General features: G+C 36.9%; 1 protein-coding gene across 3 annotated transcripts in view; it reads left to right on the top strand.

The window, feature by feature from the left end:
* The window catches only part of Dnaaf4 (dynein axonemal assembly factor 4), a 45,163-nt gene extending 30,895 nt beyond the window's left edge, over window positions 1–14,268 (top strand). For 2 of the 3 annotated variants that reach the window (XM_076848596.2, XM_076848597.2), the window contains exons 7-9: window positions 6,512–6,665; window positions 8,609–8,714; window positions 14,013–14,268. In XM_076848596.2, the coding sequence (XP_076704711.1) occupies window positions 6,512–6,665; window positions 8,609–8,714; window positions 14,013–14,122 (370 nt within the window). In that variant the 3' untranslated portion in view covers window positions 14,123–14,268. The remainder of the gene's footprint in view (window positions 1–6,511; window positions 6,666–8,608; window positions 8,715–14,012) is intronic. The other variant, XM_076848598.2, reaches the window with a different exon arrangement.
* The last annotated feature ends 718 nt before the right edge of the window (window positions 14,269–14,986 follow it).

The following is a 14,986-nucleotide window of genomic DNA, read 5'->3' as shown; positions in this document are numbered from 1 at the left end:
GAGACCCTATCTCAGAAACAAAACAAACCTATGCACGCCTGTAATCCCAGTTTCTCAGGAGGCTGAAGCAGGAGGATCACAAGTTGGAGGCCATTTAGGGCAATTTAGCAAGCCCTATCTCCAAACAAAAAAATAGAAGAGCTAGGGATGTATCTTAGTGGTAGAAATATCCCTGGGTTCAATACCATAGTACTAGAGGGGAAAATCCTCATAATTATAGTTGGGTAGGACTAACTGTTTTTGCACTTATTTAACATGTGTATAGAGAAACTAGTAGCTTTGGGGCTGAGGATGTATCTCAGTGGTAGAGCACTTCCCTAACATGTGCAAGGCCCTGGGTTTAATCCCCAATACCAGAAAAAGGAAAGGAAAAATAAAGAGAACTAGCAGCATTGCACAAATTATTTCACTTAATTCCTATAATGACCTGACCAGTTGGATATTATTGTACTCATTTTATAAGGTGGAAACAGGAATAGGGAGTTTGAGAGTCTTGGCTAAAATGATATATAGAATTTGGGATTTGATTCTAGGCAATATGAAGCTTGTGTTCTCACCAGTGCTATAGATTTTTCACACATGAAAAAAAATACACTTCCATGTAAAAATTAATAAATAAATAATTTTTTTTGGAAAATACATTTCCAGTCCTTTTGTTTCATTTACTTAGCCCTAATAAAGGCAGCCCCTATGTTTGGGGTATGAATTGGTCCTCCTTGCTTCCTGAGAGTGCAGTGCTAAGTGGACATAGTTGAGTATTGTGTTCTGATGGATTGCTTACTTTGTTCTAGAAAATGCTGGCAAATTAACTTGGGATGGGCAGAAACACTTCATTTTCTGAGATTGGAAGAAAGAACGTAAAGACAAGTGTGGCTCTAGATAGATTTGTTACTAGAGATACTGATTAGCGGGTTCTGTTGAGAGCCCTACTAGATTAGAGAACATGAATTCAGAGAGATTCCAGTTAGTACAACTGTGTGATTTGTCTCCAATGGTGTTTAGTCTTTCAGATTTAAGCACAGAAAAGGTAGATTACTGAACCAGGATTGGAGATTATTTATTCATTTATTTAGTGGTACTGGAATTGAACCTAGGGCCTCAGACATGCTAGACAAGTGCTGTACCACTGAACTACAGCTACAGCCCTTTCCATTTTTTATTTTGAGACACTGTCTTGCTAAATCATCCAGGATGGCCTCAAAATTGCAGTCCTCCTGCCTTAGCTTCCCAAGCATCTGGGATTATAGGTGTGCACCATCATATGTAACCAGTGTTGGAATTTTGATTAACAAGTACAATAAAAGACAAGAGGCCAGTGATTGCTCATGGGAAAATACCTCAGATATGAAGCCATGGTGTTTAGGTTTGTTAGGAAGGTTGAGATGCTGTGAGAGGTCTAGTGGACCAAGAGGAAATGGAGCTAGCATAATTGAGCCTGGAAAATGCCAATCCCTGTAGGTCTCCTGATTGGGAATTGAGGGGCCTCGTGGTAGAAATAGCACTGCCTTTAGAGAAGAGCCAGATAAATTTTAAGAAAGCATTTTGTAGAGAAGTTGAGGTGTTGGAAAGGATTTGGAGTTGATACAGATGTAGCAGAAACAGGAGGGAGAAAGTGCAGAGACTAAGGGTTTAAAAGGCCACAAATAGGAACTTTGGCAGGAAGACAGGGAGAGGTTTGCTTTTTGATCAGTGTCCAAAGATAACATGGTCCTGTCTGAAAATATAAAACAAAAAATGGGCTGGGGTTACTGCATGCCTGTAATCCCAGTGCCTAGGGAGACTAAGGCAGAAGGATTACAATTTAGTGAGACCCGACCGTCTCAAAAAATAAAAAGGGGCTTGGGGTCTTAACTCAGTGGTAGAGTGCTGGCCTCTTGTGTGGGAGGCACTGGGTTTGATCCTCAGTACCACATAAAAATAAAATAAAGGTATTGTGTCCATCTACAGCTAAAAAGATATTTTTAAAAAAGAAAGAAAATTTAAAATAAATAAACAAATATACTGGGGATAAATATAGCTCAGTGGTAGAGTGCTTCCTAGCAAGTATGTGAGGTCCCTGTGTTCACTTCCCAATACCTGTCCCACAACACGTGAAAGCATTCTTAGGAAAAGAACAGAATGTTTTCATCTTTCTTTACCTAGCCTTCTACTGTTGTGTCATAAACACCAGAGCTATCTTAAAAAAAAAAAGTATATATATATATATATATATATATATATATATATATATATATATATATATATAAAAAATCAGGTGATTTTATTTGCTCATGAAAGTATTTACCTTTCCAAAAGGCATTGTGGATAGCTCCTTTTTTTTTTCTTTCTCTTTGTGGTACTGAGGATTGAAACCAGTGCCTCATGCATGCTTGGAAAGTGCTCTAGCACTGAGCTACATGCCCAGCCTTTTTAAAATTTTATTATTATTATTATTATTATTTGCACTGGAGAGAGGGGTACTTTACCACTGAGTACATACTCAGACTTTTTTATTTTTTTGAGACAGGGTCTCACTGAGTTGCTGAGGGTCTTGCTAAATTCTTGAGGCTGGCTTGGAACTTGCAATCCTCTTGCTTTAGCCTCCCAAGTTGCTGGGATTACAGGCTTGGACCACTATTCCCTGCTAAATTAAAAAAAAAAAATTGTACCAGGGATTAAACCCAGGGGTGTTCAACTACTGAGCCACATCCCCAGCCCTTTTTTTGTATTTTATTTAGAGACAGGGACTCACTGAGTTGCTTAGAGCCTTGATAAGTTGCTGAGGCTAGCTTTGAACTCATGATCCTCCTGCCTCAGCATCCCAAGTTGCTCGGATTTTTCAAGTGTACACCACCTCGCCCAGCTAAATTTTTAAAATATTGAGACAGGGTCTTGCTGAATTCAGCCTCACCTTGAATTTGCAATTCTCCTGCTTCAGCCTCCTGAGTAGATAAGATTACAGGTATATGCCACCACACCTGGCCCAAGTAACTTTATTGAGAACATCTCACATAAAATAGTCTGTGTGTTCTAATATAAGTATATACATGGTATGATGTTATTTAATAGGTATATACAGCTCAGAATTGGTAAATAACTTTAATAACTACTTTTCCAGATACCTGTGTCATATGAGAGAGATGAACCATTGTTTCATCCCTTTGACATTACTTTGTGCTTAATATTTAGCATGAGTTTTTTTGTGCTATATACTTAAAATCTCTTCTTTCCCCATATTAGGGTCACTCGAATCCCATCTGCATACCTCACACTCTCAAATTCTAACATAAGATTAGAAGATATTAGGATATATAACTCTACAGTCTAGCATCTTATTATTGTTGTTATGTAAATTTACCTTCTACCCAAACTCTAGTGTCTAAATTTTTTTTTTTAATTTTCTCTAAGTGTCAGGTTTTATAGCCTACCTAAAAACCCAGTCATTTTAAAATTGAGGCTGTGCTTTGCTTTTGCTTTTCCTCTTGCCACCTAGGGTAATTATGATTCCAAATCACAGTTTAGTATGTGGGAAACTGCTCCTTGCTTCTAGTGCCAACTTATGCTAGTCAGACTTTTTGCTTTTGCCTTTTCTGCAGCTGGATTCCATCTGCTTGTTGGATGTTCTTTTACTTTACATTGGACTTTTTTTTTTTTCTTGCATTATTGGAAACTAAATCTAAATCCTTGAACATGCTAGGCAAGTGCCGTACCAGTGAGCAACATCCTCAACCCCTTTAATTTAAAAAATTTTTAATGTGATTCTGCAATCTGTATTTGGGGTAAAAATGGGAGTTCATAATCCACTTGAATCTAATATATGTAATACGAGATGTCAAGAGCTTTGTAATATTTTGAACAACCAATAAAAAAAAAGAAAAAAAAGAAAAATTTTTTAAATTTAATTTTAATTTTGAAACAGGTTGCTAAGTTGCTGAAGCTTGCTTCAAACTTGTGATCCTTCTGCTTCAGCCTCCTGGTTTTTCATGCAGATTCGTAACCACCTGTTACTATTTTCTCCCAACACAGTACACAGTTTATACTTTCCAAATTGAATTTCTTCCAATACTTTAGTTTGAGTCTATGCCTCTACAAGAATTATGAGGGATTAGCCCACCACACTCTTGAACACAAGAGATTGAGCTGGATGTGGCATATTCCTGTAATTTCAGTGACGCAGGAGGCTGAGGCAGGAGAATTGCAAGTTCCAAGCCAGCTTAAACAAAACTAGTGAGACCCTATGTCGAAATAAATAATTAAAAAGGCCGGGTGTGGTGGCACATGCCTGTAGTCCCAGCAGCTAGGGAGGTTGAGGCAGGAGAATAATGAGTTCAAAGCCAGCCTCAGCCATTTAGTGAGGTCCTGAGCAATCTGGTGAGGCCCTTTGTCAAAATAAAACATAAAAAGGGTTGTGGTTGTGGCACAGTGGTTAAGCAGCTCTGAATTCAATTCCCAGTACCAATAAATAAATAAATAAAAGGATGGGGATGTAGTTCAGTGGTAAAGTGCCATTGGATTTAAACCCCAATACTGCAAACAAAAATAAAAAATGAAACACACACACACACACACACACACACCACCAACAACACAGGAGTCTCATGGAGGCCAGAGACAACGGATATTATTATGTAAGACACAGCAAGTAGCATGAGCTTCATGTTGGCTACTCCCTTTGCCCATCAAGTCAATGCAGAGGTGAGCCCAGGTAGGTGCTGCATACAAAGAGGTTTTGCACCAAAGCTGAGGAAGGCCAATCTTAAGGAAAACAATTTTTTTTCATAAGAGTATTACAAGCAAAGCTGACAAATCTTGCCTTGCAATGAGACTTTATAGAAGTCAGAGGAAAGACAAATTTATTCTTTTTGTGCTAGGACACCCATCTTTTGCTCTTGGCCATCAGCACAGTTGTTCTCAGGCCTTCACACCCAGGGTTTATATCATTGGCTCCCCTAGGTCTCAGGCTTTGGGCTTTGATTAGAACTATACCACTAGTTTTCTTTGGTGTCCAGTTTGCAGGTGCCAGGTCTTGGGACTTCTTAGCCTCCATAACTGTATGAGCCAATCCCTCATAATGAATTTTTTTCTATACATCTATAAGTCATGAATTGGTTAATGACCAGGATATGTTCTGAGAAATATGTCATTAGATGATTTTGTCATTATGTGAACATCATGGAGTATTCTTACACAAACTCAGATGGGTATGACATCACTAGGTGATAATAATCTTAAGAAACAACCATTTTATGTGTAGTCCATTATTGACTGAAACATTGTTATGTGGTACATAACTGTATATGTCCTTTTAATTATTTTTCTCTGGAAAAGTACAGTACCTAACTAGTATGGCCTAACTTGTCATTTTATTTAGTGTGCATCATGTCCTTGTTCTGTTCTGAGTGCTAAGTTGTATTGGTTGATGTACTTTCATAAGACACACTGATACTGGCTTTTTTTCTTTTTTGTACTAGAGTTTAGACCCAGGACCTTGCACACTTTAGGCAAGTGCTCTGACCTGTATCTCCCATCATTTTTAAAAAAAAATGTTTTTTTTTTTTTTTTAAGGCAGAGTCTCCCTAAGTTGTTGAGGCTGGCCTTGAACTTTCTTTTTCTTTTTCTTTCTTTCTTTTTTTAAAATATTTATTTTTTGTAGTGGGACACAATACCTTTATTTATTTATTTTTATGTGGTGCTGAGGATCAAACCCAGGGCCTTACATGTGCTAGGCAAGCGCTCTGCCGCTGAGCCACAACATCAGCCCTGGCCTTGAACTTTTAATCCTCCTGCCTCAGCCTCCTCAGTAGCTAGGATTGCAGGAGTGAACTACCAGGCCCGACTATAATACTGGCTTTTTATTAAAAGGAATGCATTTGCTTTTATAAGCAAAATAATAAATGCATTTCGCATTTCAGGTAAAGCTTGATCTAACCACTTACCTGTATCACAAAAGATGGAGTTTCTTTCTGCCTTTTAATTCTTTTTATATTTCCATTGTATCAGCTTTATTCTAAATGTAGTTTTCCCTAGTGTGTTAAAAATGAACAGTAGGGCTGTGGCTTAGTGGCAGAATACTTGTCTAACATGCATGAGGCCCTGGGTTTGATCCCCACGACTGAAAAAAAAAAAAAAGAAAAAATGAACAGCAACAATCTAGGTCTCCTCATGCACATCGAGCATGGGGAGTTTTCTCAACTTTTCTCCAACTTTAAAACCAAAATCACAGCTTCATTCAGAATATACCAACTTAAGTCACAAGCCCATCCTTGAATTAATCATTATAGCAAGAAGGATGAAAATATGCTTACTGGCTTAACCTATTGTTGACTACTTTTGGGGAGGGAGGTAAAACCCCTCCTTTTAAGGTTGGATGCTGCTGTGTGTGTAGAGAAATAGTTAGTGTAATCAACAATGTCCATCCTGCAGGGAATAAAAAAGGAGGTAAGCCATCCCCTTTTCCAAATATAATTGATATTACTTCTCTGTTTCTGTTTCAATGTTATTTTGTCTTTCTTTTCCATTTTTGTTTTATTAGCAAATTGTTTGCAACAGAGGACTATTTGGCAGCTATTAATGCATACAATTTAGCCATAAGACTGAATAACAAGATTCCTCTATTATATTTGAATCGGGCTGCTTGCCACCTAAAACTAAAAAACTTACACAAGGCCATTGAAGATTCTTCTAAGGTATATATTTATCTATCTATTTATTTATATATGGTGGTTTAAAATTATTATCCTTTGTGGATGGGTATATAGATTAATGACCTTGTGTGTGAGGCCCTGTGTTCTATCCCCAGCACACATTCACAAAATTGTTATTCTCCTATTTATTGGAATTAGTGCAGCCAATATGGAAGCAGTATGGAGATTCCTTGGAAAGCTGGGAATGGAACCACCATTTGACCCAGCTATCCCACTCCTCAGTCTATACCCAAAAGACTTAAAAACAGCATACAACTGGGACACAGTCACATCAATGTTTATAGCAGCACAATTCACAATAGCTAAACTGTGGAACCAACCTCTATGTCCCTCAATAGATGAATGGATAAAGAAAATGTGGTATATATACACATTGGAATATTACTCAGCAATAAAAGAGAATAAAATCATGGCATTTGCAGGTAAATGGATGAAGTTGGAGAATATAATGCTAAGTGAAGTTAACCAATCCCAAAAAAACAAATGCCATTTTTTTTCCTCTGATATAAGGAGGCTGATTCATAGTGGGGTTGGGAGAGGGAGCATGGGCGGAATAGAGGAACTCTAGATAGGGCAAAGGGGTGGGAGGGGAAGGGAGGGTAAAAAAGATGGTGGAATGAGATGGACTTCATTACCTTAAGTACATGTATGAAGACATGAATGGTGTGAATATATTTTATATACAACCAGAAATATGAAAAATTGTGCTCTATATGTGTAATATGAATTGTAATACATTCTATCATATATAATAAATTAGAATAAATAAATAAATAAACAAATAAAGCTCTTGGTCTTGGGATATATGGTAGAGGACATTCAACACAACTACAACAAAAAGAGAAAGGTAGGAAATTATGCTCTTTTTTCTATTTTTAAATTTAAACAATTGAATCTCAAGGATTTAAAGAATTGTCTTGCCTTATTACATTTTTAAATCATTTTTTTAAATGGACTATGAAATGGCATTTTTAAAAAATTTTGAGTTAGATTAGAAATCACCTTCAATTATTATTATGCATTAACATGGCATAATAGTTGGAATTCACAAGGAAATTGGTAAAAGGTTGTCAGTTGTGCTGTTTTATTATTAAAGTTTTGCAGTAAGAACACTTACTATTCCATTGTTATTTCTGCCATTTGCATAGTAAAAGAATATTTCCATAATCATTTTTTCATTTTTAGAGTCAATTAGACTATCTTAAACTCTACAGCTTTTTCTTCTTTTCTATATCAAGGTAACTTGAGAGAGAGAGAGAGAGAGAGAATTTTTTAGTGTTTATTTTTTAGTTTTCGGCGGACACAACATCTTTGTTTGTATGTGGTGCTGAGGATTGAACCCAGGTTGCACGCATGCCAGGCGAGCGCGCTACTGCTTGAGCACATCCCCAGCCCAGCCACATCCCCAGCCCAGCCACATCCCCAGCCCTCAAGGTAACTTCTTTTATTGGGCATGTCACAAGCAAAGTCTTGTATGTGGCTCCTTGAGATTGAGGATATGGAAGAAAAAAGCCTATCTTCAAACTTTGAACTTATAATATTTTTTCAATCCAGCTTTCCTTTGACTAACACAATTTTGTGCACAAATATTTATTGAATGAAAGAATAAACTGAGTCACCCAATCCAAATACAAAAGATCCCAAATGCTACTTAATCATTCCTGCTAGTAAAGGTGCATGCACCAAAGAAAACAAATCATTCGGTGAGGGAGTATAATCCCATACAGAAACAATTGAAGAATTCCTTAAATTGTTTAACATAAATATATGTATTTTATAAATTACTGTATCTGCTAAGCCAAAAATTTAAGTGGGAGAAGGCTTAAGGCATGTTTTGAAGTTCATATTTTTACCATGTTTTTGCTCAAGTTTAAATTAGGAAGTTATGTCTTTATCTTGTTAATTATGTATTTGTGTTTTGTAAGGCTCTGGAATTACTGACACCACATGTTGCAGACAATGCTAATGCAAGAATGAAGGCACATGTACGACGTGGAACAGCATTCTGTCAACTGGAATTGTATGTAGAAGGTAAAAAATTGATAGAAAATGGGTTTTGTTTGCTTTCTCTATTTTTGCCATACTGGGGATTGAACCCAGAGCCTCAAACATGCTAGGCAACTGCTGTACCACTGACCTATGCCCTAATCCTTTAAATTTTATTTTGAGATGAGGACTCACTAAATTGTCAAGCTGGCTTAGAACTTGTGATCCTCCTGTCTCAGCCTCCTGAGTAGCTGACAGGTACGTGTGATACTGTGTCCAGCTTGTAGAAATGTTTTAACATCCACATCTACTCTCATAAAAAAGTCATTGGGATTATTAAAAGATCATGATTGTTTTTTCATACTGGAATTTGAACCCAGGGCTTCACATATGCTAGGCAAATGGTCCACCACTAAACTACATCTCCAGCCCTTAAAAATTTTTTTAAATTTTGAAACAAGGTCTCAAGAAATTGTCCAGGTTGGCCTAGAACTGGCGATCCTCCTAACTCAGACTGCCCAAGTAACTGAGATTATAGATATGTGCCATCATGCCCAGCTGGGATCATGAGTTTTTAGGACTCCATTTTTAAAAGATTTTTAGCATTTAATTTATTCTTTGCAACCTATCTGATTAAATAAAAAGTTATTTTGAAATTATATTTTAAAAGTTCATTGTAGGGCTGGGGATGTAGTAGAGTGGTAGAGTAAAAGAGTGCTTGCCTAGTTCTGGGTTTGGTACCCAGCATTGCAAAAATAAATAAGTAAATAAAGAAAGAAACTAATTGTAGAAGAGAATTAGAACAAGATGTGAACAATGAGTTTAGGTCTGGGAATATGCTGTATTATCAGACAACATTTCTATAGATGGATATGTAATAAACTGTATAAATGATTCACTTGAGATAGTCAGACCAGCCTGGCACAGTGGTACATGTCTGTAATCCCACCAACCCAGGAGTCTGAGGCAGTAGGTTCAAGAGTTTGAAGCTACTTGGCAATTTAGTAAGGGCTTTTTTTCAAAATAAAAAATATAAAGGGCTAGGAATGTAGCTCAGTGATAGAGCTCTCTTGGGTTCAATGCTTAGTGGGAAAAAACCCCCACAAAAAACAGTGTGTGTATATTTTACACTTTATAAGCATACACATATGCATGTGCATGCACACGCCCACACAAACTCAGAAATTATCTATCACAATTTATAAACATTGCTTTTCTTTGTGATACTCTACTAAGGTCCATAATTTAACCCAAGGCATTTAGAAGTCATAGAATTTCTTTTATTTTAACTTTTTCTTTTCCTTCTTTCTTTTTTTGGTGCCAGGGATTGAACTCAGGGGCATTTAACCACTGAGCCACAACCCCAGCCTTTTTGTGTTTATTTAGAGACAGGGTCTCATTGAGTTGCTTAGGGCCTTGCTAAATTGCTGAGGCTGACTTTGAACTTGCAAACCTCCTGCCTCGGCCTCCTGAGTACCATGCGTGGCTAATTCTTTCATTTTTAATATATTTAGAAGGGTTGGGGAGGTGGCTAGGTCACAAGAGCACTTACCCAGCATGCATGAGGCCCTGGTTCAATACCCATAAGTTTACCTTCAACATTCCTCTTCTCATGCCTCCTTATCCAGATGCCCATTCAGTTTCCCTTTACTCAACTATTAAAGGCTGCTTCTTAATGATTCATTTCCAAGAAATGAGCTTCAGCCTGTATATTTTATTTCTGATTTTGTTATTAAATTTTATTCTATCATTTTTCTAACCAAAGTATCCAAATTAGGTTTATATGCTACATCCCCTTTTTTTTAAATTAATTTTTATTGTTGGTTGTTCAAAACATTACATAGTTCTTGATATATCATATTTCACACTTTGATTCAAGTGGGATATGAACTCCCATTTTTACCCCGTATACAGATTGCAGAATCACATCAGTTGCACATCCATTGATTTACATATTGCCATACTAGTGTCTGTTGTATTCTGCTGCCTTTCCTATCCTCTACTATCCCCCCTCCCCCCTTCTCTCTCTACCCCCTCTACTGTAATTCATTTCTCCCCCTTATATTTTTCCCCCTTTCCCCTCACTTCCTATTGTATGTAATTTTGTATACCCGAGGGTCTCCTTCCATTTCCATGCAATTTCCTTCTCTCTCCCTTTCCCTCCCACCTCTCATCCCTGTTTAATGTTAATCTTCTTCTCATGCTCTTCGTCCCTACTCTGTTCTTAGTTACTCTCCTTATATCAAAGAAGACATTCGGCATTTGTTTTTAAGGGATTGGCTAGCTTCAGTTAGCATAATCTGCTCTAATGCCATCCATTTCCCTGCAAATTCTATGATTTTGTCATTTTTTAATGTAGAGTAATACTCCACTGTGTATAAATGCCACATTTTTTTATCCATTCGTCTATTGAAGGGCATCTAGGTTGGTTCCACAGTCTTGCTATTGTGAATTGTGCTGCTATGAACATGGATGTAGCAGTGTCCCTATAGTGTGCTCTTTTTAGGTCTTTAGGGAATAGACCGAGTAGGGGAATAGCTGGGTCAAATGGTGGTTCCATTCCAAGCTTTCCAAGAAATCTCCATACTGCTTTCCAAATTGGCCGCACCAATTTGCAGTCCCACCAGCAAGCTACATCCCTTTTTAATGTCTTATCCAAATTAGGTTTATATGCCACATTTTTTTAATATCATATCCAACTTCATGTGGATAATAATAATCAAGACAGGAATGTAACATTGTAAAGTACTCTTTAGAAAGTATAACAACATGAAGCTGATGTGGTGGCACATGCCTGTATTCACAGCAACTCAGGAGGAGGCAGGAAACAGGAGGATTGCAAGTTTGAGGCCAGCCTCAGCAACTTAGTGAGACCCTGTCTCAAAATAAAAAAGTAAAAAAGTGCTGGAGATGTAGCTAACATGTCCCTGGATTGAATTCCCGGTACCAAAAAAGAAAAAAAGAGAGAGAGAGAGAGAGAAGAGAAAGTATCAACATGAAACTGGGAATAGTAGTCCCAGATATTGGGGTATCTGAGTCATTGTGAATTCTAGGCCAGCCTGGGCAACTGAGGGCCCTTGAGTTTAATCCCCAGTACTCAAAATAAATAAATAAGTTAATAAATAAATAAAATAAAACATTATGTAAAGAGAGAGAAAGAAAGAAATTATAGCAACCTAGATATTTTTGCGCTACAGGGAACCCTCTTTTTTAAGATGAAAAAATAGAGGATGGCAGAAGTTAAGTAATTTGCCTGAAGTGAGTGGCATAGCAGACACTTGGAACTAGAACTGAGTTTTCCTTGTTCCCCCCCAAATATTCTTTCCATTTGCTTTTTGGATAAAGATTGAGATGGAGTTACTTCTTCTTATTAAATAATCCACAGTGTTTTTCTTTGAAACAAATTTTCCTTAAAGAACTTTACTGTACAAATGCCAAATGTCTTCTTTGATATAATGAGAGCAACTAAGAACAGAGCAGGTAGGAAGAACAGGAGGAAAAGATTAACATTAAACAGAGTCATGAGGTCAGAGGGAAAGGGAGAGAAAAGGGAAATTGCATGGAAATGGAAGGAGACCCTCATTGTTATACAAAATTACATATAAGAGGTTGTGAGGGGAATGGGAAAAAAATAAGGAGAGAAATGAATAACAGTAGATGGGGTAGAGAGAGAAGATGGGAGGGGAGGGGAGGGGGGATAGTAGAGGATAGGAAAGGTAGCAGAATACAACGGTTACTATTATGGCATTATGTAAAAATGTGGATGTGTAACCGATGTGATTCTGCAATCTTTGTAATGTTTTGAATAACCAATAAAATAAAAATAAAAGAACTTTACTGTAGATAACTACAGAAAAAAAAGCACATACTATAGTGTACTCTGTGAGTATAAATATCAATTGAGTTTCAGATCAGAGCTGTAGCTTAGTGTTAGAGCACCTTCCTAGCATGTGAAAAGGCCTGGGTTCAAATCTCAACATCCCCTGCTCTGCCAAAAAGAAAAATCTAGAAATATATCTAAGTAAGATATATTTATTATTTTTTTCATTGGAGTGATAAAAGTAAACTTTGGGTATGTAAATTTCATTGAGTTTATTCAAATGTTAATGACTTAAGCTGTTAGCTTATTTGTGCTTGAATTTAAAATAACTGCTTCTTATTGAACCCTGAATGAAATCATAATTATTTCCCAAATCACTGAAAAATTTCTAGTCTCATAGGTACTATGGAAGATAGAAAACTGATTTGAAACCTAGGGATTGTCCTGAACCATACTTTATATGGTTTCTTTTCTTTTTCTAATTAATTTTTTTTTAAGTTTTTGATAGACCTTTATTTATTTATATGTGGTGCTGAGAATCGAATCCAGTACCTCACATATGCCAGGCAAGTTTGCTACTGCTAAACCCCAGCCCCAGCCCCAGCCCCTCTTTTTCTAATTTTAATTTAAATTTTTTTTTTCAGCACTGGGGATTGAACCCAGGGGTTGTTTACCACCGAGCTACATTCCCCAGTCCTTCTATATTTTATTTTAAGATAGGGGCTCACCCAGTTTGGCCTAGAATTTTTTTTTTTTTGTACTAGTGATAGAAACCAGGGGCCCTTAACCACTGAGCCACATCACCAGCCCTTTTAATTTTTTTTATTTTGAGACAAGGTCTCGCTAAGTTGCTTAGGCACTCACTAAATTGCTGTGGCTGGGTTTGAACTTCTGATTCTCCTCCCTCAACCTTCCAAGTGGCTGAGATCACAGGCATGTGCCACTGCGCTCACCTGGCCTAGAATTTGTTATCCTCTTACTTCAATCTCTGGAGTCACAGGGATTACAGGTTACTTTTTATTATTTTTATTTTATTTGGGTAGGGGAAATGGGGATATAACCCAGGGGCAATTTACCACTGAGCTACATTCCCAGCCTTTCTTTTTTTCCTTGGGGGTTGGGGGTTACCAGGAATTGAACTGAGGAACACTTCGCTACTGAGCCACATCTCCATACCTATTTAGTATTTTATTTAGAGACAGGGTCTCACTGAGATGCTTAGTGCCTCGCTTTTGCTGAGACTGGCTTTGAACTTGTGATCCTCCTGTCTCAGCTTCCCAGCCACTGGTATTACAGGCCTTTTTATTTGTAATTTTGAGATAGGGTCTCACTAGGTTGTTTAGAGCCTCGCTAAATTGCTGAGGCTGGTCTCGAACTTGCTATCTTCCTGTCTCAGCCTCCTGAGCTGCTGAGATGTAACTCAGAGGTGGAACACTTGCCTAGTACTAGTGCAGGGGAGATATCATCTAGATAAGACAAATACATATAAATTACTTATTAATCATAATTGCTGTTTAACGTAGGCCTACAGGATTATGAAGCTGCACTTAAGATTGATCCAGCTAACAAAATTGTGCAAAATGATGCTGAGAAGATTCGGAATATAATTCAAGGAACAGAATTAAAATCTTAATGACTTCAAGAAGTGACTAGGTACTAGTGTTAGGTATTGTTTTATGTTTTTCAAAAATAACTGGAGAGACTAGGACTATTTGTACATATTATGGCTGATTGTGCATACTCTTTAGTACTCTTTGTGAAGAGGGGAAAATATTATAAATCTACAGAAAAAGAAATGTTTGCTTTGAATCATTTTTGAATAAGTAAATCAAAATAAGAATAATCTATTTTAATAGTTTGCTTCCTCATATTAGCAGGCAATTTATACTTTTTAAAAAACTGAATTACACTTGTTCTTTTATGACTCCAGAACACTTACTGATTTTTAATGTTTAACAAAGTAGAATTTGTTTTAAAAAGTTTGTGTTTAGTTGGTATTTTTGTTTTATTAAAAATGCTATTTCATTGTCTGAATGACTGCTTTGGTGTAATAAATATTGATATGTTTTTTAGTTAATTTCCAAATGCTCAGAAACTTATTTTTCTTTAATACTCTACTATCTGCTGTTTGAGGTTAGACTAATTCAGCCCTGGTAAAACAATTACTTGAAAAACCTTATCTTCAACTTTAGTTATAGGCTGTTGTCAAAAAACAAAATTATAACAGATTTAGTTTACAGATCTTGTTTGACTTTGTTTTGTACTTCCAGTGTTGTTCCAACTGGACAACACTTCATTTCTTAAAATAGAATAAGTGTTCCAGTGAGCTGAGCAGAAGAGGTTGGTTTTATAAGCACAGAAGAACTAAAGAAAGCAGAAACAGAACAAAGTTATCTTCCTTATAATGTGCGCACAGGGAGACAGAACAATAGGAAAGTAAAAGATTGGTTATCATATAGTTATTTCAGATTACTGGTTTTGTTACTGAAAGCTTGGT

Source organism: Callospermophilus lateralis, chromosome 3 (assembly GCF_048772815.1).
Source record: "Callospermophilus lateralis isolate mCalLat2 chromosome 3, mCalLat2.hap1, whole genome shotgun sequence".
In the NCBI taxonomy this organism is placed as follows: Eukaryota; Metazoa; Chordata; class Mammalia; order Rodentia; family Sciuridae; genus Callospermophilus; species Callospermophilus lateralis.
The sequence above is the reverse complement of the archived record's forward strand: the minus strand, read 5'-3'. Positions and strand labels throughout refer to the sequence as shown.